The sequence below is a fragment of the Mastigoproctus giganteus genome, chromosome 1 (genome assembly GCF_048544385.1).
Source record: "Mastigoproctus giganteus isolate SK-2022 chromosome 1, ASM4854438v1, whole genome shotgun sequence".
In the NCBI taxonomy this organism is placed as follows: Eukaryota; Metazoa; Arthropoda; class Arachnida; order Uropygi; family Thelyphonidae; genus Mastigoproctus; species Mastigoproctus giganteus.
In genome coordinates, this window is record NC_143575.1 from 128802659 (window position 1) to 128828620 (window position 25962).

General features: G+C 38.2%; 1 protein-coding gene across 1 annotated transcript in view; it reads right to left on the minus strand.

The window, feature by feature from the left end:
- The window catches only part of LOC150091133 (metallo-beta-lactamase domain-containing protein 1), a 75466-nt gene that overhangs the window by 14393 nt on the left and 35111 nt on the right, over positions 1-25962 (minus strand). The window contains exon 4 of the mRNA XM_090382180.1: positions 14670-14784. Coding sequence (XP_090238306.1) covers positions 14670-14784 — 115 coding nt within the window. The remainder of the gene's footprint in view (positions 1-14669; positions 14785-25962) is intronic.

Sequence of the window (25962 nt, forward strand, 5' to 3'; positions counted from 1 at the left end):
CACTATATAAGCTTTCTTTCTTTCATCATGTGCCATTACTAATGCTAATGCTCTACTAAGGGATCCATTTCAGTTGAGGATATTATTAGTCAATGTATAAATAAAAGAGAACTTATATACAATTTAAAAACAAAATATCAACAATGATAACTAGTAAACTATGTAAAAATTTACAACTCTGTTAGTATGGAAGAGCAAGGAGCCTTCAATCCCAAACTCAATCTTAAAAGATTTTTAAAGGTTAACCAAAGCAATCTATCTTTTGGTAATTAAAACCTTTTGCTTCCCAAGTTAAACGGGATGCGGTCCCAGGGGTATTCAACCTCTAAGGTACGGAAATACTCGGATCAAGATTTCACTCTGTGCATCTCCGTCAATTAGCTGTTTAACCCAGCAGGGATTCACCCTGCCCATCCATCCCAGACTATGAGGAAGTAGGGTAGGCTCTCAGAAATGTAATACCAAAAATATGTAACTAGAACAAATAATGAAAGTCAAGTAACAGTAACCACTGAAAACTTTTGCACTATGTTACACTATAAGCACTACCTAGAGATCAGCCCCTGGGGCAATCAACTGGGCATTCATTCAAGATACCTCATGCTGCCCCACTATCTAAGCCGAAGCTTATACGTGGTTTGCAACACCAACTTAAATTATACTATGCCGTGTATAAAACATTTGTTAGTTAAAATTAATACATCTCATAACACAACTCACCACTTAGTGCCGTTCTAGAGGAATTAGGCTTTAGTCAGTATTAATTATCTAGCCTCAGCCTGATAATTACAGACTGTTCCTCCTCTTAAAGACATCAGCAACAAATTTGTTAAAGCAAGTGAATAGCCTCCTATCTGTGAACATGATCCAAAGACTACTATGCTCCAGCTGGCCCAAAGATATTTCTGACTCCATCCATAATTAACACATTTCAACATTATGTGTTTAGCAGTTTCCTCATTCCCACTTGAGCATAATCCACTTTCAATCAATCCGAGTTGACAATCTACTCGCTAGGGTTTACAATACCGGTCAAAATCTTAATACCGGTATTTCAGTATTTTTAATTTATGAAACCGGGATACTGGTATTCCAAAAACAAATGTTTTTCTCAATAAATTTTGATGACAATTACGTGCAATAAAGTAAAGAAAAAAAAAAGTACTGTAATTACTTGAATTATTCACGTTTTAAATAAACTTTTATTGCAATAATAAATATTCTGAAAAAAATCATTAAAATACAGTTATTCTAAAAACAAAGAAATACATATTGTTACTGCAAAGTTCAGTTATGTTTAAGCATCCACACACACTACCTGTCAGAATAAAGTGAGCTCTTAAGGAACATAAGCAATCAATAGTATGATCGTTTAAAATGGATCTAATTTTGGTACATAATTGATTAGCGGCAGAAAACGTCCTTTCGGATTCTATTCTGGTACTATTGTACTGAAATAATCGTAGACAATCTCAGTCCATATTTTCTAGGCTTTGAACTTTTTTAGCAAAAATAGTTAAAAGTATTTCAATAATTTCCGACTCAGTTCATCTTTTAAAACAGGGGTTCTTAACCTTCTTAGTTCCACGGACCCCTCTGCCAGTCAGGTGAATGCCACTGACCCCTTCTCAGAATAATGTTTTTAAATGCATAAAATAAAATTACAAAAAAACCAGTTTAATGAAATAGTTACCAAAATTATAAAAAAACATTATACAGTAATATATGTGTTTCTTTCTTAACACATTGAATAATAATACAATATATTTAAAATATAGGAAAGTTGAAGTTAAATTTTATTTTTTAAGGACATATCAGTGTGAAGACTGTTGTTGTTTATCTTGAATAAGAACATTAAACTGTGGTGTGGTATTTGACAAGGCAACACGCATGTCATGTTGGACATCTAATCGATTTCGATTTTTTGTTTTCATTGTTACAAGTGCTGAAAATCCCGATTCGCACAGACATATTGTTGCGAATGGTATCAAAACTTTCATAGCTCGCTTTACAAGATGAGAATAGGCTTCTCTCAGGGAACACCAGAATTCTCCAAGGCTTTTTGAGGTAAACTCCAATCGTAGTAATTTTTTTGATCTAAGATCAATGAGTTCATCTTTGGTTAAGTCAACATCTTCGATACAGTTTATATCAGAAAGAAAAGGATTTCGGATCCATGGTTCAATTTTCATGCCATCAAGATAGAAATAACTTTTAAAAGAGTTCTGTAATGTTTTCAAGTGTTCGCAGATATCTCTTTTCAAAAAAATTGAGAGAGAAGTTTGCATTTCAACTACATCTTGGTAAAGCACTTCCTGCAACAGTGGAAAGTTTGCAAGAATGCCGGTCTCTACTCTCTTCTTTCATATTGGCAACTTAGCCAAGAACGCTTGTAATATTTCAGTTGCATCCATAATGGTGACTTCATGACCTTGAATGGAAAGATTTATCTCATTCATATGGTGAAAAATATCTGCCAGGTAAGCCAACCCATGGATAAAATCCTTCCTTTCAAAATGTTCCAAGAGTGAGTTTTCTCTTTCTTCCAGAAAAAGTGAAACTTCTGCCCTTAGTTCGAACAAGCGCTTCAAGACTTGTCCTCTTGAAAGCCAGCGCACTTCTGTGTGGTAGAGAAGCACTTCATATTCTGCTCCCACTTCTTGACAAAACCTTTTAAAAATGCGATGATTCAGAGAACTTCTTTTGATAAAGTTGATAACTTTTATGGCTGTTGACAATACTTCTTTCAGGGTTGTTGGAAGAGTCTTTGTTGCCAGTGCATGTCTGTGTAAAAAGCAATGAGTGACAACGACTTGAGGAGCTTCTTTTTTCACTAAAGTAGCAAAACCAGATGTATTACCAAGCATCGCAGGAGCTCCATCAGTGCAAAGAGAATGAAGTTTTCCTTTCCATTCAAAGTTTCGTTTGTAAAAAAAAACTTTTTACCATTTCGAAAATGTCGACCTTTGTAGTTTCCGAAAGAGACTCACAAAATAAGAATTCTTCTTTGATGGCGTCAGCATGCACATAGCGAACAAAAACAAGGAGCTGGCTTCATTGAGAAATGTCTGTAGTTTCATCCAATTGCATACTGAAGGGGAATGGAGAGGCTGCCATTTCCTCGATGACCTGCTTCAAAATATTAAAAGACATATCAACTATTCTAGAATGTATTACATCATTTGACAAGGGAACAGCTTCCAGTTTTTTTCTCTGTTCCAGTACACAGACCAGTTCGACCATTTCCAGTGCACATGGCTTTACTAAAGTCTCTCCAATAGTGTGGGGCTTCTTTTGCTTGGCAATCTGGTAAGCAACTTTATAGGATGCTTCAAGAAAAGGTTTTTGTGAAATGACAAATCCAAGTTGTGGAAGTGTCCCTGCTTTTTCGAATTGACATTTTTTCGCACAAAAAAAACCAGCATCTTTAGATGCATTTTCAGCATAGACAGACTTGAGATGGTCTTTCAGTTTTGCTGGCTTCATGCTTCGTTTGCAAGAATTTTTCCGCACAAAAAACACTGCGGTATTTGAGTCCCGTCAAGTTCATTAATGCAAGTGAAACCAAATAATACATAGTTTTCATCATACTTCCTTTTCTTCAATATTTCAACTTAAATTTGGTCTGTAACAAATGTTAAATAATTAATGTAAAAATAATTAATGCAATATTAGCAACTAAGAAAGACATATACGAAGACTGTATGCATCGACAGACACACGTGCATATACGCCTGTAGCACTGCAGGGGTCTCTACCGTTGGACCGGTATACACGCACATAGCAGCGAAGAGGTTAAATTACACACTTCAACTGTTATGTTTGAACATACCTGGTTTACACTCATAGCCAGCGTGTCTATTCGTGTTAAAAGTGGCCTACTAGGCACTAATTTGCCAGTAGTTTGCCAACCAATTAACCCCAGGGGCTCACATCTGGTGAGTATGGGCTTGGCACACCCAGGGTCCTCAGCTGGATATCATCATTCTTCTCTTTCTTGGTGATTTCCTTCTACTTGTCTCTCTCTCTCTCTCTCTCTCTCTCGCACACACACACACACACACACACACACACGGTAACTCAGAAATTTTTTTTTGGCTGGTCCTGCATAAGCCTCAGGCTTCCTTGCACCATATGGCTGATAAGAATAATAACTACATCGCACGATAGTCTGTCCACAGCAGGACTGCAATCAAGTGCGATCTAGCGGCAGGTCTAATAACTGCCGTAATTTCAAAGTAACGATGAGCGTAAGCGATTTTTCGAGATATGCAATAACTATAATATGATATGAAAATATCTGTTATTTCTATTGGTGACTATAGATACAACTAATACAATTGTAATTTATACATACATTCATAAGTGAAGGAAATTAATGAGTTGATTTTTTCCCATCCAAGCTCACGGACTCCCTGAAATCCTTCCACGGACCCTGGTTAAGAAACCCTGTTTTAAAATCTCATTGGAGTCAGGCAATTTCTTATTTTGGAAAGAATTTGCGGAACACTGACGTTCTGTTTCATGTTGGTCTTCCATGGTTGAATTATGTTCATCATTTTCTGAGGAGAAAGATGTTTTATTAAGCAAAGTATAATTTTCACTATAGTATCTTTACTGAGTCTGGGAGATGTTTGTTTGTTGTTGGGTTTTATTGGCGCATTAGCAACTAAGGCTATAATACGCCAAGAGTCTGGGAGAGAGCAAAGAGTAGGGATAAAGAATAAAGAAGAGAGCAAAAAGTACAGTTAAGGAATTCTTCACATATATAAATTATTATTATTATTAAAATCAGTTTATTTCCCAAGAAACTTTGGGTCACCCCAGGACAGCTTCTGTGCCAGAAGGGTTGGTTGGTTGGTTGGTTGTTGGGTTTTATTGGCACATTAGCAACTAAGGTTATAATGTACCAAACCCCCCCCCAGAAGGGTGTGAATATTTACAGACTAAGGTGCGGGGAACACATGTACAATAAACAAGAGTACATGCGTGCTCGACCCGAGACATTTACAGGATTAAATATACAAAATATACAATTGCATGAAGACAAAACAAAGTCTTTGTGAAATACAAATAGGCAAGTTAAAAAAAAAAAAAAAGTCTGTCATGTCCAGGAGCAGATGGGTCTCGTAGATTCATTATCTGGTAGCAGTTCTTGAGGATTTCCTTCCTGTAGAGCTTGTCTTCACAGAACCTACCAGGCTGTATCCTAAATTTATTGAAAATCCGAAGACAATTGGCTGTAAACATGTTCCTCAGGGAATCAATGCTTGACAGCATAAGACGCAAAGGGAGACAGGAGTCAGGGTGCTCCCGTCAGGCCTGAGTTGTTGTTGTTGTTATTTGGTTTTTAGGAGCATTAGCAACTAAGACCATGTTGCTCCGGGGATATGTGGTGGTCATTCCCTGACCTTTCCGCATCCTCCATATTTGGTGGTCACGGGCTTGAACCCCGGTCTAATCAAGAACCATGTACTACGCACTGCTGCTCCTGCCCATCTGGCTACGGAGGCGTTGGACCCAAGATTAATGTGGATACTGATGGAGCATCAATTCGCCCCGTTAGAAATCGTGAGGACATTTTTTGTCATGGTGAGATGTCTCCAGGGAGTGGTGCCCAGATTTGCCTGTAGGATCGATCTGGAGATAGTTAGGGGGTGGCCTACCACCATGTTCATCCATCTACGCAACCAGTACTCTAAACTGAGATACTTGTGAAGGTATGAAGCAGGGGCAGATGACCAAATTTCTGATGCATAGAGAGGGATCGGCGTAATACACCTTAGGATGTGCCGAACAAGCAGCGCTGGCTGATGCACACCAATGAGCTCCTGACGCACTGCCCAAAAACCGTGTGTGTCTTCTGCCTCATCCTGGCAAAGTGAGACTGAAAGGTGAGCCCAACATCCCGCCAAGCAGAGCTTCTTCAGAGTGACCTAGATAGACTTCCGGGATGGTCAGAAAAGTGACAGCTATGCTTTAATTCAGCAAAATGCAAGGTCTTACACCTGGGGAACAGCAACCCCAAAATAACTTATACACTTGGCGGAGTTGAACTAAAATCAGTAGTGGAGGAACGGGACTTGGGAGTTACAATACGGTCAGACATGAAGTTGTCCGAGAATTGTGGACAGGTTACAATGTTGCATGGTGTCCTATCGATGATTTATCGAACATTTGCTAGTAGAGATAACAACATCATAATCACATAAAGGTGATTTTATAACCTTTATGTGATTAAATTATAAACAATTATTTTTTTTTTAATTAGTACCGAAAAACCGGTATTTTTTGTATCAATACCAGTATTTCAATATCTGAAAAAAAATGACCGGGATCCTAGTATTCGAGATCCCAGGATCCCAAGCCCTACTATTCGCCAAGCCATGTCCTGTCAATAAAAATGCAGCATTCATACAAATTGCTGCCACGATTTCTTTCTTACATCTAAAATTCTTACATTTGGTAGGAACATAAATGTTGCTCTACCTTTCTCAGAGAACTACCACCTCTCTTGCCTGGTGCACTATGGCCACAAATTCCGATGCACCTAATAAATCTCTAAACCAACCAACCTTGCCAGATATCTTTCAACTGATATAATATTGTTTCTTTTTCAAATTTCTGATCTACTTTAGTATAGATTCTACCCATCTCATGACATGAAGTTATATTCAAGATTGATCTCCTTATGTTTTTTCTAGTGAAATACATTAATGCATTCAGTATTACTTAAAGATCCACTGGAAGCCCTCCTGCAATCACTTGCAGTGCGTCAGTTGAAACTGTTCAACGAGCCCTGGTTGTGCAAAGGAGAGCAAACCTTTGTGCTTGAAATAAGTTCTTTTTAACAGTCATGTTAGTTATACTACATGCAGCCAAGCTACCGAAGCATAAGTAATGATGGGTGTAAAGAGACAATCATATAAGGTATTAAGTGCTCTGCCCTTAATTCCCTAATCAACCCTTATAACTCGTCTGAGCTTGGCATACAATGTATGAATCTTGTGCAGAATAAAGGTAATCTGCTCTCCCACACTCACTCCCAAGTACTTGACTACAGTCTCATATACCAATGTAAGCACGTACAAGCAAACTTCTATTCAAACTTATCTTCCCTTTGATAGGACCTGCACTGACTTTGCCTTCAAAAATTTCAACTTATATGAATCTGCCCACAATATTAAGTCATTTAATACCTCTGAAGCACGATCTTCAAGTTGTGATCTTGCATTCCCATATACAAGAATAAGCAGATCATTAGCATACCCTATTAAATTAATTCCAACATAGTGTCAACTCAGAAACTCATCCAAAACTATAGACCATGCATGAGGCCCGATCCCGCAGCCTTGAGGACATCCTCTTTCCACACTTATACAGATCTCTGTGTAGTTAGTTCTCACAATAATACTACTATTACTAAAATAAACTAAAAACATTACACAATTTATTATTGATCCCTACTGCTCTTATTCTTGACAATATGCCTTCCCACCAAAACACGTCAAATGCACCGTGAAAGTCTACAAATAAGCCCAGTACATATTGTCCATGCTCTTGAACATATCGTACCATTCTAGTTATGGCACCCTCTGTTGATTTTCCTTTCTCATAGCCATACTGGCTATCAGAGGACATATTTCTTTATTCATACCTAATCATCAAACAGCTAATGCACAATCTTTCATAAGTTTTTGCCATAACTGGTAACAGAGCTATGGGACGATATGAACCAGGCTCACTTGGCAATAAATTATCAGGTCCTGATAAATTAATCGGGACTTTTTATTATGAGCCACTTTCCATGCCTGGGGAAAGGTACCTTGCTCAAGCAACCCATTAAAAGCTTTTACAAAGAGGTCTGTTCTTATCTGACATGCTCTCTTTAACACCTTTACCTCAATAAAAATCTAGGCCCGGTGATCGGCTATCCTTTGCCTGCTCTATAGCACCTATCATCTCCTCAGAAGTGAATGAATCCACTGGAATGAATCAACTGGACACTTTGATCTTAGCCAAAAGGCCGAGAAACTGAACAGTAAGAAACAAACAAATTATATCATCTAAATTCCCATCAAATTAAATTTTGCCTATAAAATAAATGTATTGGGTAATGCTTTCCACCCAGTTAAACTTTTTTTTCAAACTAGTTCTAAGGGTATTGCTCCCCTCTTCCTCAAACTGTATCTTAAATCAGGATAAATTAATTCTTATTGTTTTGCTGCAGGTCACCTGTATTTGTCCTCTTGATTATTATACATGCTTTTCTCATATCAGCTTCTTCTGCTAATAACATTTCATTGCTATTTAAGCCTCTAACGTTGACGTTACCTGTCCTGACGGTGGTTATACTAACATAGTTAACTCTGTGTCCTGGTTCCTGAACAAGAACTGCAGCAGCCTTGTTAACCACCATGATGTCCCAGCCATTGTCAGTTTCAATTATTTTGTTATACCACGGTTATAACATTTTATAACCATGTTAACTGTTGTAACATGGTTATAACAGTTTAGCATTAGTATTAATAATGGAAAATGATGCAAGAAAGCAAGCTTATACAGCATCAAGAAAAAAAAAAAAAAAATTCATTTCACTTATCCATCCACTCAGAGTTTGAGAATGACAGAGACAGCAGTCTCAGTCATATGCTCAAGTCCTTAAAGCCAATCAATCAACTGAAAAGAGTGTCAAGAAGCAAGAAATGCTTAAAAAACAATGAAAAGATGACAATGCTATAATCTCTAGACCATTACAGGGAAGTAATCAAACAGGCAATTACCAAGAACTTGGAAGAACAGTTCAAAAATGTAAAAATAAAAGGCCTTAGAAAGATTCAGAATACAGATGTAATCATATTTGTAAAATAATAAGAGGAGTTTACCTCAATATAGTACGTAGAACACTTCCGTATGATACCCTCCAGAAATTAAAACGGGAAAAAACGAAAAAAATCGACAACTTACCAGTACATTAGAGTAAAATATAATTAATTTAAATCAAAAAATTTCAGGCATAAAACAACTAACACTGGCGACATTGCGTAATATTGTTAAGCTTGCCTTAAAATCTCGATACTCGAATAAACAAAAATACCTTTCCCAGGTTAGGAAGCTTCGCGATAAATTAAAAAATTATCTACATCCGAACGATTGGTCTGTATTGAAGACCTCCATAGATTTGAGAAGGGAAGCACAGGCCTCAGAAATAAAAAAACAGACATATTAATAAGTTGAAAACATTATCGGATAGGTCAAGACACGTTCATGCAAATTCTAACACATTGTCGCGGGGCTTGCGACCAAGTTCATATGAGTTGGGTGACAACCCCCCCCCCCACAGACACTCAACGTACTACCACAGACTATGTCAGCTAGTTCACGAACACCCCCTCACCCAGTATTCAACGAACCGACATATCAACAGGTTACAAATCTTTCCTTATGTATGCTATCGCAGTATCAGATTTCACTTTTATCCAAAGGACTAAATTATAATTTACCACCTCGAAAACTACTTAAAAAACAATGTGTAATTGATATTGAATTTGGACTTCGTAATGTTCCACAAAAAGATGTGTTTATTCAACAAGTTAACCAAGTAGTGAATAACATAAAAGAAACGCAACTTCCTAAAATGAATACACATGACAGTTCAGCTTTACGAGAACTTTGGGGAAATAAGGACATTATTATACAGAGGGCAGATAAAGGAAATATAGTGGTAATACTAGATAAACCTGATTATATTAATAAGTTGGATTCAGTTGTTTCAGATACCTCCACTTATCTTGAAGTAGACCCGGCACTGTTTACCAATTTGGTCAATCAATACAATACAATGTTAACCACGTATCGAAAAAACGACTACATTACTATCGTTCAGTTAAAGGAATTGAAGGCCAGAACATACAATATTCCTGCACTTTTCGGTCAGGTAAAATTACACAAGACTGGATTTCCTATTCGACCTATTGTTTCCTACAGGAACTCGGCATTTTCATCCTTAGCCACACATGTATATAACATTACAAAACCCTTTAGACAGGTAATACAATTTGGGATTAAGAACTACGATACATTATTTAATAATCTTAACGACTGTAGACTCGGCGACAATGACAATTTATTCTCACTAGATGTTTTCTCGTTATATACGAATGTAAACGTTGAATACACATTAGATATTATTTAGGATATGTTAAATAAAAACTCGACACCAATTAATTATACAAAGCTACCTATTAAGAAAATTTTTCACTTAAACTGTTAGTTGAGGCCAACTACATCACCTTTCGAGACAAGGTGTACAAACAAATTTTTGGATTGCCAATGGGTTTGAGCCTTAGTGGCTTAATGTCAGAGATCTATCTTTCAACGATTGAGCATATACATTTGACACCTTTTCGACCCCGTATCACATACTATGGGAGGTATTTAGACGATGTTCTAGTTATTACTGATAGTAGTACTATTCAAGACATTTTACATTCGTTTAATAATATTCATTCTAGACTCAAATTTACATTGGAAAGGGAGGATACGGATACAAAGTCATTAAACTTTCTAATTTTCACGCTTGCCCGGGACTCGAATAAAATACAATTAAGCATCTATCAAAAACCTACAAACACCAGTATGCTTCTACATTATAATAGCTATTACCCATTCACATACAAAAGATCGATTATCTTTAATCAATTTCTAAATGCCTATAAATATTCAACGACGGAATCTGCTTTGGACTCAGAAATAAAAATATTAACTAGCAGGTTCTTAAACAGGGGTTATTCCATTGCCACAATAAACTGAATTAGGGTACAGGCTAAGGATAGGATACAAAATACTACACCAACCAACAATAGTAATATCAAAAAATACTTTATTTCTGTCTTATATGTTGAACAGTGGCACAAACAGCTTAATAGATTCTTTAAAGATACCAAATTTAAAATTGTAGCCAGGCCAATACGGAAGTTACACACTATACTGAACAATCACTCGGTTCTTTCCGCGTTCGCAACACAAATTAATGATCTGGTATACAACATTTCTTGCGGTGATTGCAACTCGTCTTACCAAGGTTCAACGCAATTTTCTCTCAATATTCGTGTAAATCAACATGAAGCCTCAGTTCGTGCTTCTCGTTCAGCAGCGTCAGAATTAGCCTTTCATGCCATTAACGAAAAACATTATCAATAAAATTAATGTTCAACGTAATTATACGTGACTATTAATTGCAGAAACCGTAGAAATTAAATTACACAAGAATTGTGTTAATGTTAGACGGCCATATTTGATCTCCAATATGTGGACCTTTACACGCATGCGCGAAGACAAATAATCACTATTTGAGTTTCAGGTTTAACCCGATTCGGTAATTTTCGTTCCTGTGATCACGACATACGGTAGAAAACCGTTGTCAGCTTCAGGAAGGAAAATCGTTTTGAATATTTTCGTTAGATTCTTTTAATTGCGTTAATTTGATTTTTAATCGTTTTAAATTGATTTGAATTGTGTTAAATTGGTTTTTTTAATTATTTATATTTTACTCTAATGTACCGGTAAGTTGTCGATTTTTTTCGTTTTAATTTCTGGAGGGTATCATACAGAAAGGCGCCTCCATAGCCAGGTGGGAAGGAGCAGCAGTGTGTAGCACACGCTTCTTGATTAGACCGGGGTTCGAGCCCGTCACCACCAAATACGGAAGATGTGGAAAGGTCAGGAAATGACCACAGCATATTCCCGGAGCAATATGGCCTTAGTTGCTAATGCTCCTAAAAACCAAATAACAAACAAACAACAAAACATCGTACGGGAGTGTTCTACGTACTATATTGAGGTAAACTTTGGCTTGATAATATTCTCATCTTTGATATTGATAAACCCAAAACTAAGCAGGACATTTTTATCTGAAATATATGAGAAAAAACCTGAAGTAACACACAACAGAGGAACAATTAAGTTCAGAATTTATCCTGAAATATAGTACCAAGTCAAGACTGATTCAGAATTGTAACTGAATAGCTGAATTATCACCTGGAGTATGGCATTTATTATCCACACAACAAAGAATTTATATAGGCTTCCTATATCTGTTAGCCACAGATATAGGAAGCACTTCCTATATGCTACTTCCCAAATGCTACTGCTGCCTGAAATTTGGGCACATCTCCCACACCTACACTCAAAAAAATGGAGCACGTGTGGCCATTGTGCAATCTCTGGACACGATTATAATACTTGCAAAAAAACTCGGGAAGCAAAATGCTCCAGTTGCAGAGGACTTGCCTTCAATCATTCAGTAAGGGATACTAAATGCCTGAGCTACTTGAAGGCAGTGAACCAGTACAAACAGAAGGTTAATTATGGATATAATCTATAATCATTATAATCATAACCAGTACTTGACCTTGAAATTCCTTCAGTTAAATGCCCAGAGAACCCACAGAGTGGTCATGGAAGAACAGAAGAGACAGTCTGTATCAGAAACCTCATGGGCAGCAATAATCATCAGAAACAAACAAATTACAGTTACTAAAGAAAACAGCCTCTGCACGCAGCTTGTGATCATATAATCTCTCCTCTTGGCTCGTTCCATGCTATATCACTTTACTGCAGCCCATCCACTATTTAAGTACTGCAATAAGCCTTTTATCAGCTACCAAAGTACTAGTCAGTATGGATGCAAACTGCAGGTCCCCCCCATGGCATAGTACACACCTGACAGAACAGTGGCATTGAACAGACAGTAGTTAGAAGATTTCATTGCCACAACTTCATTTATGATCTTAAACCAGCCACACAATCTGTCTGCAGCAGTACATTGCATGAGAGTGTGATTGGCATAACTATGGCAACACAAGCCATAGCCCATAAGTTTATGGACAGGAAAGTGCAGGAGGCCTGGACCACATATGACCACTGAGCTATAACTTTCCAACTGGCATGGCAACTGATCCAAACTCCCCCCATTACCCGCGTATGACATCACACATTACAGCAATCCCTCAATTAGTGCTTCTCACAAAAGTGCCGCACTAATCAAAAGCGCATTAATCGAACTTAATAACCTATGGAAAATAATGTAATTGGTTCCGTGACTTTTTTTATTTATTCTTGAAAATATACAGTACTGTATTTTTAAAAATTTTTCAACAAATTATAATTACCAAGCACAATAAAAAATAAGCAAAATTAAAAGTTAATTAAATAAAGGAAAATATTCCACTTTTTTAAATAAAATTTAGTAAGTGTAGTTTGATGTGTATTCTCCTTCTTCCTCTTATTGTACGTATGTCGATAAGGAATCTTTTCAACAAATTTGACTGCTGCATTCTACATCAGGGCCAGCATCTAAGCATTGCTGCTTAAAAACTTCAGTAGTGTGAAAAATCTCCTTTCGAGTGACCTCTTTCTTGTGGGTAGAAGTTGCATCACCTTGACAATCAGCAGCTTTGTACACTCATTGGGTACCTAAATTTAAAAGATCGCTTTTGCTCAGTTCTTTAGAATGGGATTCAATTAATTTTTGAACAGTTTGGTTGTGTCTAACTCATTAAAACTAAGGTCCTTTCCAATGTGAGATTTCTTCAACAATGCTTTCCATTTCTTTTGGAAAGCCTTTAAATTCATTTGCACAGTGAGGAAGAAGATGCTTGGATGAAAGTCATGACTGATGAATGTTTTCAATGGCATCACAGTGAAATCTCTCTTAACGCACACCTCTCTAAAAGGGAATGACTCTTCATAGTGGCACTAATTACTCAAAGAGTAGGTTGCACAATACGTCACTTTCAAACCCATCACTGCTGGTGCAGAATGTTTACAATCTTCATTTGGACTGTCTGATGCAGTTCCACTCACACACATTACTTAGCAAGGTAATAAAATTATCAATTGAAAGATGCTGTTGCCAGAACTGGAGGGGAAGGTGTTCGGTTAGGGTCACATTAAAAATATATATATTATACTGCTATAATACATTTTTTGGTAACTCCGATAAAAATTCTGTGATCCTTAACATTACTTTTATAACTACTTTCGCAACATTAGGGTCCACCTTTTAACTGAGCTACAATGGCAATTTTCCATTGCTAACAAATAAATACCACTTTCAACTGGCAGTGAGAAATGGCAATCATTTAAGTAGCCACATCCAAAGAAATTTGCCCGTGTAATCAGGTTTTGCTCATCCAAATTTTCCTATGCATTAGACTGGTTGTGTGTTCATTTTTAAGAAAGTAATTTTTTTGTTGTTTGTGTCAGGACTGCATACATATATTTAAAAAGAGAAGGATTTTGGTTAAAGTTGGGTGGGGGAAGATAACCTGTTATAATTAAAAATAATTCTATATGAGCATAAATTCACATTATGCATATGTCAAAATCAAAAACACAAAGCAATTAATATTCATTTTTTTTTACTAAAAGTTAACTAGTTGAAACATAAATATGTACAATGATAATCAATGAAACAAAAATGTGCAAGAATTACAGTTACAGTGAATTTAATTTTTCCAAATTGTTAAAATTGGCTACAATGCTCTCTTCAGAGTCACCTAAAATGATCTCCTCTGTACACTGAAACTTTCTTCTGACTCAGTGGGGTGGCTGCTTTAGAGAGGTTTCACTCTATTATAATAATCATAAGTGTAAACTTAAACTACCTGCTATTACAATTGTTCCCAATGGAGTATTCTTCACAACGACACTGACATCAGAAGAAGTATGACCAGGAGTGGGAATGACAGTAAGATCTTCTTCAATTTTGTAAGGTTCACCCTGAATATAAACAAGTTAGTTAATGAATGTAATGCTTTAATTACCAAGCATATTGCATTTTTATTTCTTAAATTAAGCATTTTTTTTTTTCCTGTGATTAACAGAAGCAAAAAGCAAAAAACTAATTATCTTGTTACCAATTAATTACTAATTGATTAATTAATAATAAATAAGAGTAAATAGTATTAGTAGTGGCAAATGGTTCAAGAAAGCAAACTTATAAAAGCATCTGCCAAAAAAAAAAAAAAAAACACGCTGACTGAAGGCAAATTTCCACGCATCTATCCTGCAACCATCCTTCCTCAACTTGTATTTATGTCCCCACATGTGTATAGCCTCAGAAGGAAAAAGAATGCCCTTAACGTTTAGCTTACTCAATCCATTCAAGGGCTTAAACAACTTAATCAGATCTCCATGCATGTGCATAGTCTCCAGACACTACAATTAGGAGAACTGAAGCCCTTTCTCAGTGAGAGCACCCTTTTGTTCCCTTCACCACTCAGATTGCCCTTCTCTGCACTATAGCATTAACATTAGTACAGGCATATGATGGCATCATATGCCATCAGCCAAAAAAAAAAAAAAACCTTCCCATTTCACCAATCCACTTGCTCCAAACGTTTGTCCACTTCTTCTTTGAATTTATTTAAGCTATCAACTTCCACAACGAAAGATGGAAGTATGTTCCAGCAATCAACTACCCGCTGGCTAAAGGCAAATTTCTGCACTTCTATTCAACAACTATCTTTCCTCAATTTCAGTTTATGCCCCCCAAATTTGAGCAAGAGGAAGAATCCCATCAGCACTGAGCCTGTTCAATCCATTCAAGGCCTTACACCTCAATCAGATCACATTCCAGGTGCCTCATCTCCAGAAGCTGCAATTTCCAGAACTAAAGCCTTTCTTCATAAGAGTACCCCTTTGTTCCCCTTGCCCTCTTGTTATCCTTCTCTGTGTTCGTTCTACCAACTCTACATCCTTCCTAAAATGAAGCTTCCAGACCTGTATGCATTACTCGAGATGTCTAACCATCACTTTATATAATGCGATTATCATCTCCTTATTCCTGCTAGCAAAATTCCTATATATCATTGACAAAACCCCTCGAGCTGTCCTGGCAGCCATTCTGCACTGCTCAGAAAACTTCATAACTGACTGCACAATTACTCCCAGGTCTTTTTCATTTTCTACCACCTTAAGTGTAGTACCACACAGTTGGTACTTTTCTCTCGGCTTTCTTCTACCCATATGCAGTACTTTGCATTTGTCAATGCAAAGTAATTAAACTTAAGTTGTCACTTCTCAGCCCATCTCCCCATCTTTTCTAGATCCTGTTGCAGGAGCACACTGCCATTACTGTCATTAACAACCCTGCCAACCTTTGTATCATCTGCAAACTTTGACATTAAGTTTGATATACCTTCATCAATATCAGTGATAAATACACAAAACAACAACAATGGGCCCAACAGTGAACCCTGGGGGACACCATTAATAACATTCGTCATGAAGAGCAGTGTCCATTAATTACCACTCTCTGACTTCTCCTACTCAACCGTCCTTTTATCCATTGTAGCAACTTGTCCTTAATACTATACTGCTCCAATTTATACAGTAGTCTTCTATACGCAACACTATCAAAAGATTTCCTGAAATCCAAGTATATGATATCAAAATTATTTATTCATCCAGTTCCTTTGTGACCACGTCATTATATCCAACCAGATTGGTCAGACAAGACTTCCCCTTAACAAACCTATGCTGGTCTCAATTATTACTGCAATCTTGACTAGATGATCCTGCAATGTTTCTTTAACAGGAGAGACTGCTTCGGGATTTATTGGATGAATATTTTCTACAGCAACATGTTAGAAGGGCAACCAGAGGGAATAATACTCTTGATCTGATTATCAGAATTGATTATTCATGCATTAAGAATTTGCAGATAAAGGAACCACTAGGTGACAGTGATCACAATATACTGATGTGGGAATTACTTAAAGATGTAACTCTACCATCAAGGCTAAAGGGAAAGGAAATACTGTTCAAGGTTTAGGCATAAATGGATGTCAGCTGAATTAATGAGGCTCGTGGCAGAGAAGAAAAATGTATGGGATGCATATAAGGTATCAGGTGACACAGAAGCCTATGTCAGCTATAAACTAGTCTGTAATCAAGTCACAAAGGAGGTCAGGCAGGCAGGCAAAGGCTGATGATGAGAAATCTTTGGCAAAGGATGCAAAGAAAAACAGCAACAGGTTCTTTACTTCTGTAAACTCTAGAAGGAAAGGGATGAATCAGATTGGACCACTTAACATAGATGGGTTGAATATTGATGATCATGCTCATGTAGCTGATAAACTGAATGAGTATTCTGCATGTACATTCACACATGAGGAGTTATCCAATGAGGGGAGTGCCAGATGTTTATTAAACTCTAACAGGGAGCTAAGTGATTTTGTAATAACTGAGAGCAAAGTGGAGGAGAAATTGTTGAAGATACACATAAAAAGGGCACCTGGGGTGGACGGGATATATCGTTATATTAAAGAAGGCAGCAAATGAAGTAAGCAAACCCTTAGCCATAATTATGAGAGCTTCCTTGGACTCAGGGGAGGTCACAGTGTACTAGAGTTGTGCAAATGTATCACCAATTCACAAAGGGGGTTCAAAAGATGACACAAGTAACTATTGACCTGTTAGTTTAACTTGTGTTCCAGGGAAAATAATGGAATCATTGGGTAAAGAAGCATTGCAGGATCATCTAGACAAGACTGCAGTAATAGTTAAGACACAGCATGGGTTTGTTAAAGGGAGGTCTTCTCTGACCAATTTGATTGGATACTATGAGGTTGTCACAAAGAAACTGAATGCCAAAAATAATTCTGATATCATATACTTGGATTCCAGGAAAGCTTTTGATACTGTTGCACATGGAAGACTGCTGTACAAATTGAAGAGGTATGGCATTAAGAGGTAAGCTGCTACAATGGATAAAGGGATGGTTGAGTGGGAGACAACAGAGAGTGGTAATCAAGGGACACTGCTCTTCATGGACAAATGTTATTAGTGAAGTTCCCCAGGGCCCATTGTTGTTTTGTATATTTATCAATGATATTGTTGAAGGTATATCAGGTTTAATATCCAAGTTTGTAGATGATACAAAGGTTGGCAGGGTTTTTAACAACAGTAAAGACAGTATGCTACTCCAACTGGATCTAGATAAGTTTAGAAAATGGGCTGATAAGTGGCAACTGAAGTTTAACATTGACAAATGTTAGTACTACATATGGGTAGCAATAACTGAAGAGAAATGTATGTCTGTGTGGTATTACACTCAGAGAAGTGGAAAGTGTAAACTATCTGGGGGTAATTGTGCAGTCAAATATGAAGTTTGCTGAGCAGTGCAGATGGGTTGACAGGGCAGGTCATGGAGTCTTGTCAATGATATATAGGAATTTTGCTAGCAGGGACAGGGAGGTGATTATCCCGTTATACAAGGAAATGGTCAGGTCACGCCTGGAGTACTGTGTACAGGTCTGGAGGCCTCATTTTAGGAAGAATGTAGAGTGGCTAGAATGAGTACAAAGAAGGGCAACAAGATTGGTGAGGGGTGATTGATTTTTTTTTTTTGATTTGGTAGTTGTTGGCGCATCGGCTTCTGTGGCCATATTGCACCTCCCAAGGTTTTTGCAGTACTTTGATCCAAGCCCGAGGCGGGAATCGAACCCGCGACCTTTGGGTTGCCGGGCAGGTACTTTACCCACTCGGCTAGCCCGGTCGGCTTGGTGAGGGGAACAAAGGACTGGAGTATTTTACCAAGAAAGGCTTAAGTTCTGCAAATTGCAGCACCTGGAGAGTAGGTGATCTGATTGAGGTGTATAAGGCCTTAAATGGGTTGAGCAAGCTGAATGCTCATGCTCAGACTAAGAATCTGAGTGTGCACAGTTTCAAATTGAGGAAAGATAATTGTAGAATAGATGTGTGGAAATTTGCCTTTAGCCAGCGGGTAGTTGATTGGTGGAACAGGCTTCCATCTTTTGTTGTAGAAGCTAATAGCCTAAATAAATTTAAGACTGAGCTGGACAGGCATTTGGAACGAATGGAGGGGTGAAATGGGAGGGTTTTTTTTTTTTTTTGGTTTTTTTTGGCTGATGCTGCATAAGCTTGCTTTCTTGCATTGTATGCCTCTACTAATGCTAACCGGTGACTCCATTATTTTACCCAGAACAAAAGTCAAACTAGCAAGTCGGTAATTATCTGTGTCACCCTATGATCTCCCTTTGTGAATTGAAGATATATTTGCACATTTCCAATCCATGGGGACTTCCCCTGAGTCCAGTGGTGCTCTCATAATTATGGCTAAGGATTTGCTTACTTCCTTTGCCATCCACCTCAGGTGCCTTCCACCCCAGGTGCCTTCCTTATGTTTAACTTCAACAATTTCTTCTCCACTTTGCTCTCAGTTATTACAAAATCATTTAATTCCCTGTTAGAGTTTGATAAACATCTGGCCTTCTCCTCCTTGAATACCTTCTCATGGGTGAATGTAGAAGCAAAATACTCATTTAGTTTCCAGCTATTCGAGAATGATCATCTAGTCAACCGATTGATATCAAGTTGACCAATCTGATTCATCCCATTCCTTTTAGAGTTTGATAAGTAGAGGTCTTTGCTGTGTTTCTTTGCATCCTTTGCCAAAGATTTCTCATAATCTGCCTTTGCCTGCCTAACCTCCTTTGTGACTTGATTACAGACTAGCTTATATCTACCATAGGCTTCTGTGTCACCTGATAATTTATATGCATCCCATGCATTTTTCTTCTCTGTCATGAGTTTGTGACATCCATTTAGACCTAATTCATCTGACATCCTATTAGGCCTAAACCTCGAACAGTATTTCTTAGTTGGTATGAGAAGCCTTGAGCCTCCAAGATTAAGTTCCTAAAGGCTTCTCATTTAGAATTCACCATTGGTAACATCTCTGAGCCCACTTTAGTTGCCTTTACGAAAGCAAAAACCCTTCCCATTTCTCCTGATGGTAGTAATCAGATCAAGAGTGTTACTCCCTCTGGTTGCCTCTCTAACATGCTGCTGTAGGAAACAGTCATCCAATAAATCCACTAAAGTCCACAAGTGACCAACTCACAGTTCCATTCAATATTTGGGAAGTTAAAATCTTCCATTATAAGACACTCTGATTTACTTGCCCACTGTATTTCTCTGTGCAACTGTTCATTGTATTTATCAGTCATTAGGCCTATAACATACTCCTACCCTCATTTTTGCTTTCCCAGTGCTTATGTCACACCAAACTGACTCAGCATTGCACTGTTCATCTATGTCAACTGGATGCAGCCTTAGATTTTTATGTGTTTCTTAACTAACAGCATAATCCCTGCTCCCTTCCTATCCTTTCTGTACACATTGTACTCCCCAAATTCCAATTCTGCATTCCTTATATCTGTAGGACACCATGTCTCTGATATCCCAACAGTATTTGCCTTTGAAGTCTTGACCAACACTTCAAATTCATCAAATTTTTTTTTACTATATTCCTAGCATTGGTGTACATGCAAATATACATGCACTTGTTCTTACTCTTAGTTACTCTAACACAGCCCATGTATTTACTTGTTTCATGACTCCCAGCAACTTGCTTTCCGGGCTGCTGCTCATTCCAATAGAAGCAGTGCAAATATCACTTCAACCTCTGCCTGTGGTTACCGTTAATCTGTTAGTCTGTGAATCCCCTCAAGCTAGCAGTTTTCCAACCAACCTAACATTGCCTCAATAGCATCAGAAAATATTCTTGCTCCCCTTCTGTATAAAAAAAAAAGGTCAAGTGCAGCCATTATCAACCCACTGCACAGGATGGAAGCCTCCTCAACAATTCATGCTGAGGGAAAATGGACCATAATCTGTCACGCTGGTCTAGTGTGGGTTGGCAGATCAACCATATTCAGCAGTCAGGGGCTTGAACCCCGGTCTACTCAAAGAGCGTGTGCTACTGCACTCTCGCTCCTTACCACTCGGCTACGGAGGCGTATCCCATCCCTGTAGAAGCAATATCTCCTGTTAACAAGCACAGACCACGCTGAGAAAAAAAATACCCCATGAGATTTGCACAATCTCTCCAGGGCCGAATTGACTGACAAAAAAGGCTCTCATCATATACAGCAATACCCACATAGCACTGATAATTGGAGGCGCCTCCATAGCCAGGTGGGCAGGAGCAGCAGTGCATAGCACATGCTTCTTGATTAGACCGAGGTTCGAGCCTGTGACCACCAAATACAGAGGATGCCGAAAGGTCAGGAAATGACCACTGCATATCCCCGGAGCAATATGGCCTTAGTTGCTAATGCTCCTAAAAACCAAACAACAACAACAACTGATAATTGGTACCAAAACTGTTTCGTGTTATGTGAAACTGTGCTGATTGTGGTGTAATTATAATCGGTTTTAATTGAATGCATACCAGAGACGCAGTCTATAAACAAATTATAATAAATCTATAAACAATTTGCACTTGATAGCCAATTAAAAGGATTTGAAATTAAAAAATATTGCAAAATTTTATTAATGAAAAGGTAACATCATGACTGATGAGAAAAAAGCTTTATTTAGGTATTTCAATAATGAAGTCTGGTGAAGTTGTCTCTTCTTTTTCTCGGCGTACAATTCTTTGTAGAATCAAATCCCATCTTGTAAAATTTGCCATATCTCGATGCTACATTCAACATTTGGATCTTCATTCATAATTGCCTCGCAGACCATGTCAATCCCCACGAAAAATTTTCTCCAATTCTTCTGTTGAAAATTCTTTTGGTGCCACTTCAGAATTGTTTTCCTCTACTTCATATGCAGTTTTCTTGTCGATTTCAAGGAGAGTTGCATCATTTAAGTCATTTGCATGAGTTAATGCAATCATGTACTTTGGCAGTGTCCAAAGTTTCGAATCCCAAGTGTTTTCCAATCTTCACAGTATCTTCGGCAATTGTCTCAGCTTGTGTTTCAAAACCAGTAAAATCATATGCTAAATGAGGCAAAACATGCTGCCAAACAGAGCACGTGTTGTTGGCAGTAATTTCTAGCCAAGTTGCAGATATATTTTCGATCGTATTTAAAGGGGTAAAAAATAAATTGTGAAATGAAATGTTTGAAAAGCTATCACGTCTCGTCAGGATAGAATTAAGAATACTAAATACTGTTGCACGTTGCCGCTGACTGCCTGGGAGGAACTTATTGGTGCATGTAAGACAATAGAGTTGGCACCGCAGCATATATGTATGTGTAGCATACCTAGGCTACGACAATGCAGCATATATATGCAGAGTACGTGTCTAGGCTATTCAATAAGTTTTAATATGTACAGTAAATTTTCAACTTAAACTTAATTGAAAACTGTGCTAAGCAGGTATTGCTGTATTCCCTCCTATTGTGGCTGGGCAGGATTGCAGACACTTTAAAATTTAGACCTAACTGGAGACTTTTTTTTCAAAATTGACCTGTACTTGTTAAGTAAATCTGCAGATTTCCTACACTTAATGTCATTAGTGCCAACGTGTACGATATCACCTTTTATGCCCTTAAAAGATGATATCTGCTCTACAACGTCATCATCTTTTGCCCCTGGCAGACATACCCTGGTCCTAGTCCACTATAAAAAATCCATCCATTATAAAAATTATCTTTTAGAAAGATAAATAGCTTAGTTATACAGTGAAAATTTCAACTTCCAAGGTCTTGGAACGAATTACCAAAAAACAATGTTTTTTTTTTTTTTTTTTTTATGAGAACCCCAAACACGAGAGGTATTATAACCTATAGTACTTAGTACCGTGCTTGGGTTGGAGGTTGAGAAGACGAAAGAAGATATTTGTTGATATTGGACTTGAACTTCTGTAGATTGTAATTTTCAGGAAATACGTATGAAGGAAGGTTGTTCCAGAAAACGGCAGTTGAATGAATAAATGAGGAAGATGAAAAGTTGGTTCTGTGGGTTTGAAGTTGGACAGTAAATGGATGTTGGCTGGTGACGGCACGTGTTCGGACTGTTTTGAAAGAGAGAGCGGGAATTATAGAAGCCAATTCAGAAGAACAGTGCCCATGGAAGTATCTGTAGAAGAGGCATGCAGCAGAAACAGTGCGTCTATGAGAAAGCGAGTGGAGAGACTCTGTTAGAGATGAATCATTAATTAACCTAACTGCCCTCTTCTGAATGGAATCAAGAAGCCTGAGAGAGGTTTTGGGGGCACCACCCCAGATGTGGGAACAATATTCCATGGCAGGGCGGATTTGCGATTTATACAGAGTGAGCAGCTGTTTGGGAGAAAAGTAACGCCGAGAGCGAAAGAGGAAACCAAGTTTTTTAGATGCAGAGGAAGCAATATTTGTAATGTGCTTGTGCCAAGAGAGATTAGAAGTCAGGGTAATCCCCAAAAGAGATATATCATTTTGCCTAGAAATCGGAGTGTCACTAAAGATAAGCATAGGAGCAGAAGAATCCTTTTTGCGAGATATAAGACAAGATTGAGTTTTAGAAGGGTTGAAATCAACTAAGTTGTCTTTGCCCCACTGGAGAATTACCTGAAGATCGGCATTTAAGGAATTGGCAGCAGATTTTCGAGAACTTGAAGCTGATTGAGCTGGACAAGGTTTCTCAAAATGAAAAGTTGAATGCAATGTGCTATCATCAGCAAAACTATGGATAGGATTTCCAGTCAATGGAAGAAGGTCATTGATATACAAGAGGAAAAGAGTGGGGGAAAGAACTGAACCTTGGGGGACACCGGCATTAGTGGAGAAGTAAGAAGACAGAGAGCCATCTACCATCACCCTCAGTGAGCGATCAGAGAGAAAACTGGATAACCAATTACTAAAAACAGTTGGCAAACCATAAGATGGAAGCTTGTTTAGAAGACCTTTATGCCAAACACGATCAAAAGCCTTTGAGATGTCAAGAGCAACTACTTGTGTTTCACCGAACCTTTCCATTGAATTAGTCCATAAATGGGTAACATAAGCCAGAATATCACCAGTGGATCGACACTGACGGAATCCATACTGGCGATCGTTGATCAGACGGAAGGTTTCTAGGTAGTTTAAGAGTTGGCGGTTAATTGATTTCTCCATTACTTTAGAAAGAGTAGAAGTAATTGCAATGGGACGATAATTGGATGGGAGGGATTTGTCACCCTTTTTAGGAACTGGCTGGATATGAGCAAATTTCCAAGCAGAAGGAAAAACACCTTTGGAATAAGAAAGTGAAAAAAGGCGGCAAAGAATAGGAATAAGTTCAGGAGCACAGGTTTTAAGAACAAGTGGAGAAATACCATCAGGACCTGGAGATTTCTTAGCATCAAGATTCATCAAAATCCTTCTGATATCCTTTTGACGGAAGACCACAGAAGGCATTGAATGGAGCGTATTAGGAATGGTGGGAGGTGTTTTACCAAGATCATTAATACATGAGCTCGAAGAAAAATGGGATGCTAGCAGGTCAGCTTTATCCTTCGCTAAAGTGACAACAGAACCATCTGGTTTGGACAGAGGTGGCAGCAGAGATGGGCAAAAGTTGCGGCCAATAGCTTTGGCAAGAGACCAGAATGCTCGGCTACCATTAGGGCAAGAAGCAAGTTTTCTACTCTTAGCCTGTTCAAACTCTAGTTTGGACTGATTAATAACTGCTTTACAATTGTTGCGAGCTTTGGTGTAGGCAGAAAATGAAACTGAAGAATTAGAAACAAGCCAATTACGATATGCAACGTTCTTCTCTTGGACAGCCTTAGCACATTTATTGGAAAACCAAGGTTTAGATAAAGGACGAGATTTTAAAGTGGAGTGTGGGATAAAGGATTCCATTCCTGCAAGAATAATTTCACTGACACGATTTGAGCAAACGTTGACATCAGAAGTTTTGAAACAGTAATCAGACCAAGGAAAAGAAGAAAAGAAGTCTCGCAGGTCATCCCATTTTGCATTCTTGTAATGCCAAACAATACGAGGTTGGGAATAGCCATGAGATAAAGGTTCCATTGGAGAAGAGACAATCACCAAGTTGTGATCTGAAGTGCCTAAAGGACCTCTCACTTCAACCTTGTACTTAGAAGGGTTGTTTGTGAGAAAAAGATCAAGCGTATTGGCTGTATGATTAGGATTGTCCGGTATTCTTGTAGGTAAATGAACAATCTGTGCTAGGTCATTAGTAATTGCAAAAGCCTCAGCATCTCGACCTGCTGGGTCGGTGTGACTAGAAAATGGAAGCCAGCTGGAGTTGTGAACGTTAAAATCACCAAGGAAAATTACCTCACTGTTAGGAAAGTTGGACTGGAGAAAGTCAATTTGCAAAGAGAGGAAGTCAAAGAGCTCCAAGTGATTAGTGGAGTTGGGAGAACGGTAGAGACAACAGATGAATTTTACACAATGAGGTAGAGAGATTTTAAGCCAGAGAAGATCAAAGAGAGGAGATTCCAAATTGCCAAGTCTCTGACAGGGAATATCAGAACGGACATATGCACAAGTACCACCTTTGAGGCGAAAGGAATCATACAGCAAATAATTTGGACATCTGAGATGAGCAGTAGTTGAATCAACTGATAACTGAGATTCAGTCAGAAAAAGTACATGGGGTTTGGAAGACTGCAAGTGGAAATGGACATCGTTGAGATTAGAATTGAGACCACGTATATTTGTGAAATGAATTAGGAAGTCCTTGGGAGGTTTAGATCTTTTCGCAGATAAGCTTGCTCTATTATTTTGACAATTCATGGTGTATTCAATAGTAAGAAAAAGTGGGTGGGACATGCTGTATGAAGTAATGAAATTTTTGGATATGGCGTACATGTGGTAAGAATATACCCAGATCCTTGACATAACGTGGCCTCGACAATGCTCCCCGCATACACACTACTCGGACTCCCTCCAGTCACTATCTGGCAGAGTAGAAAAAGTAGCAAGATTATACACTAGCTGATCCGGAAGCTTCCTAGAGAGTTACCAATAGGTTCAGTCCGGTGTACTAACTAGCGGCCGGCCTGCGAACACCGTTTTAGAGCTGTACCCTCGAAATGTAAGGAATATTGGATCTCGCCACGACATTCATCATAACCTCAAAAATCATCAATCATACTGCATGATGGAAGAGATAGGGAAGGGTTGGCCGGAACTTAGCTC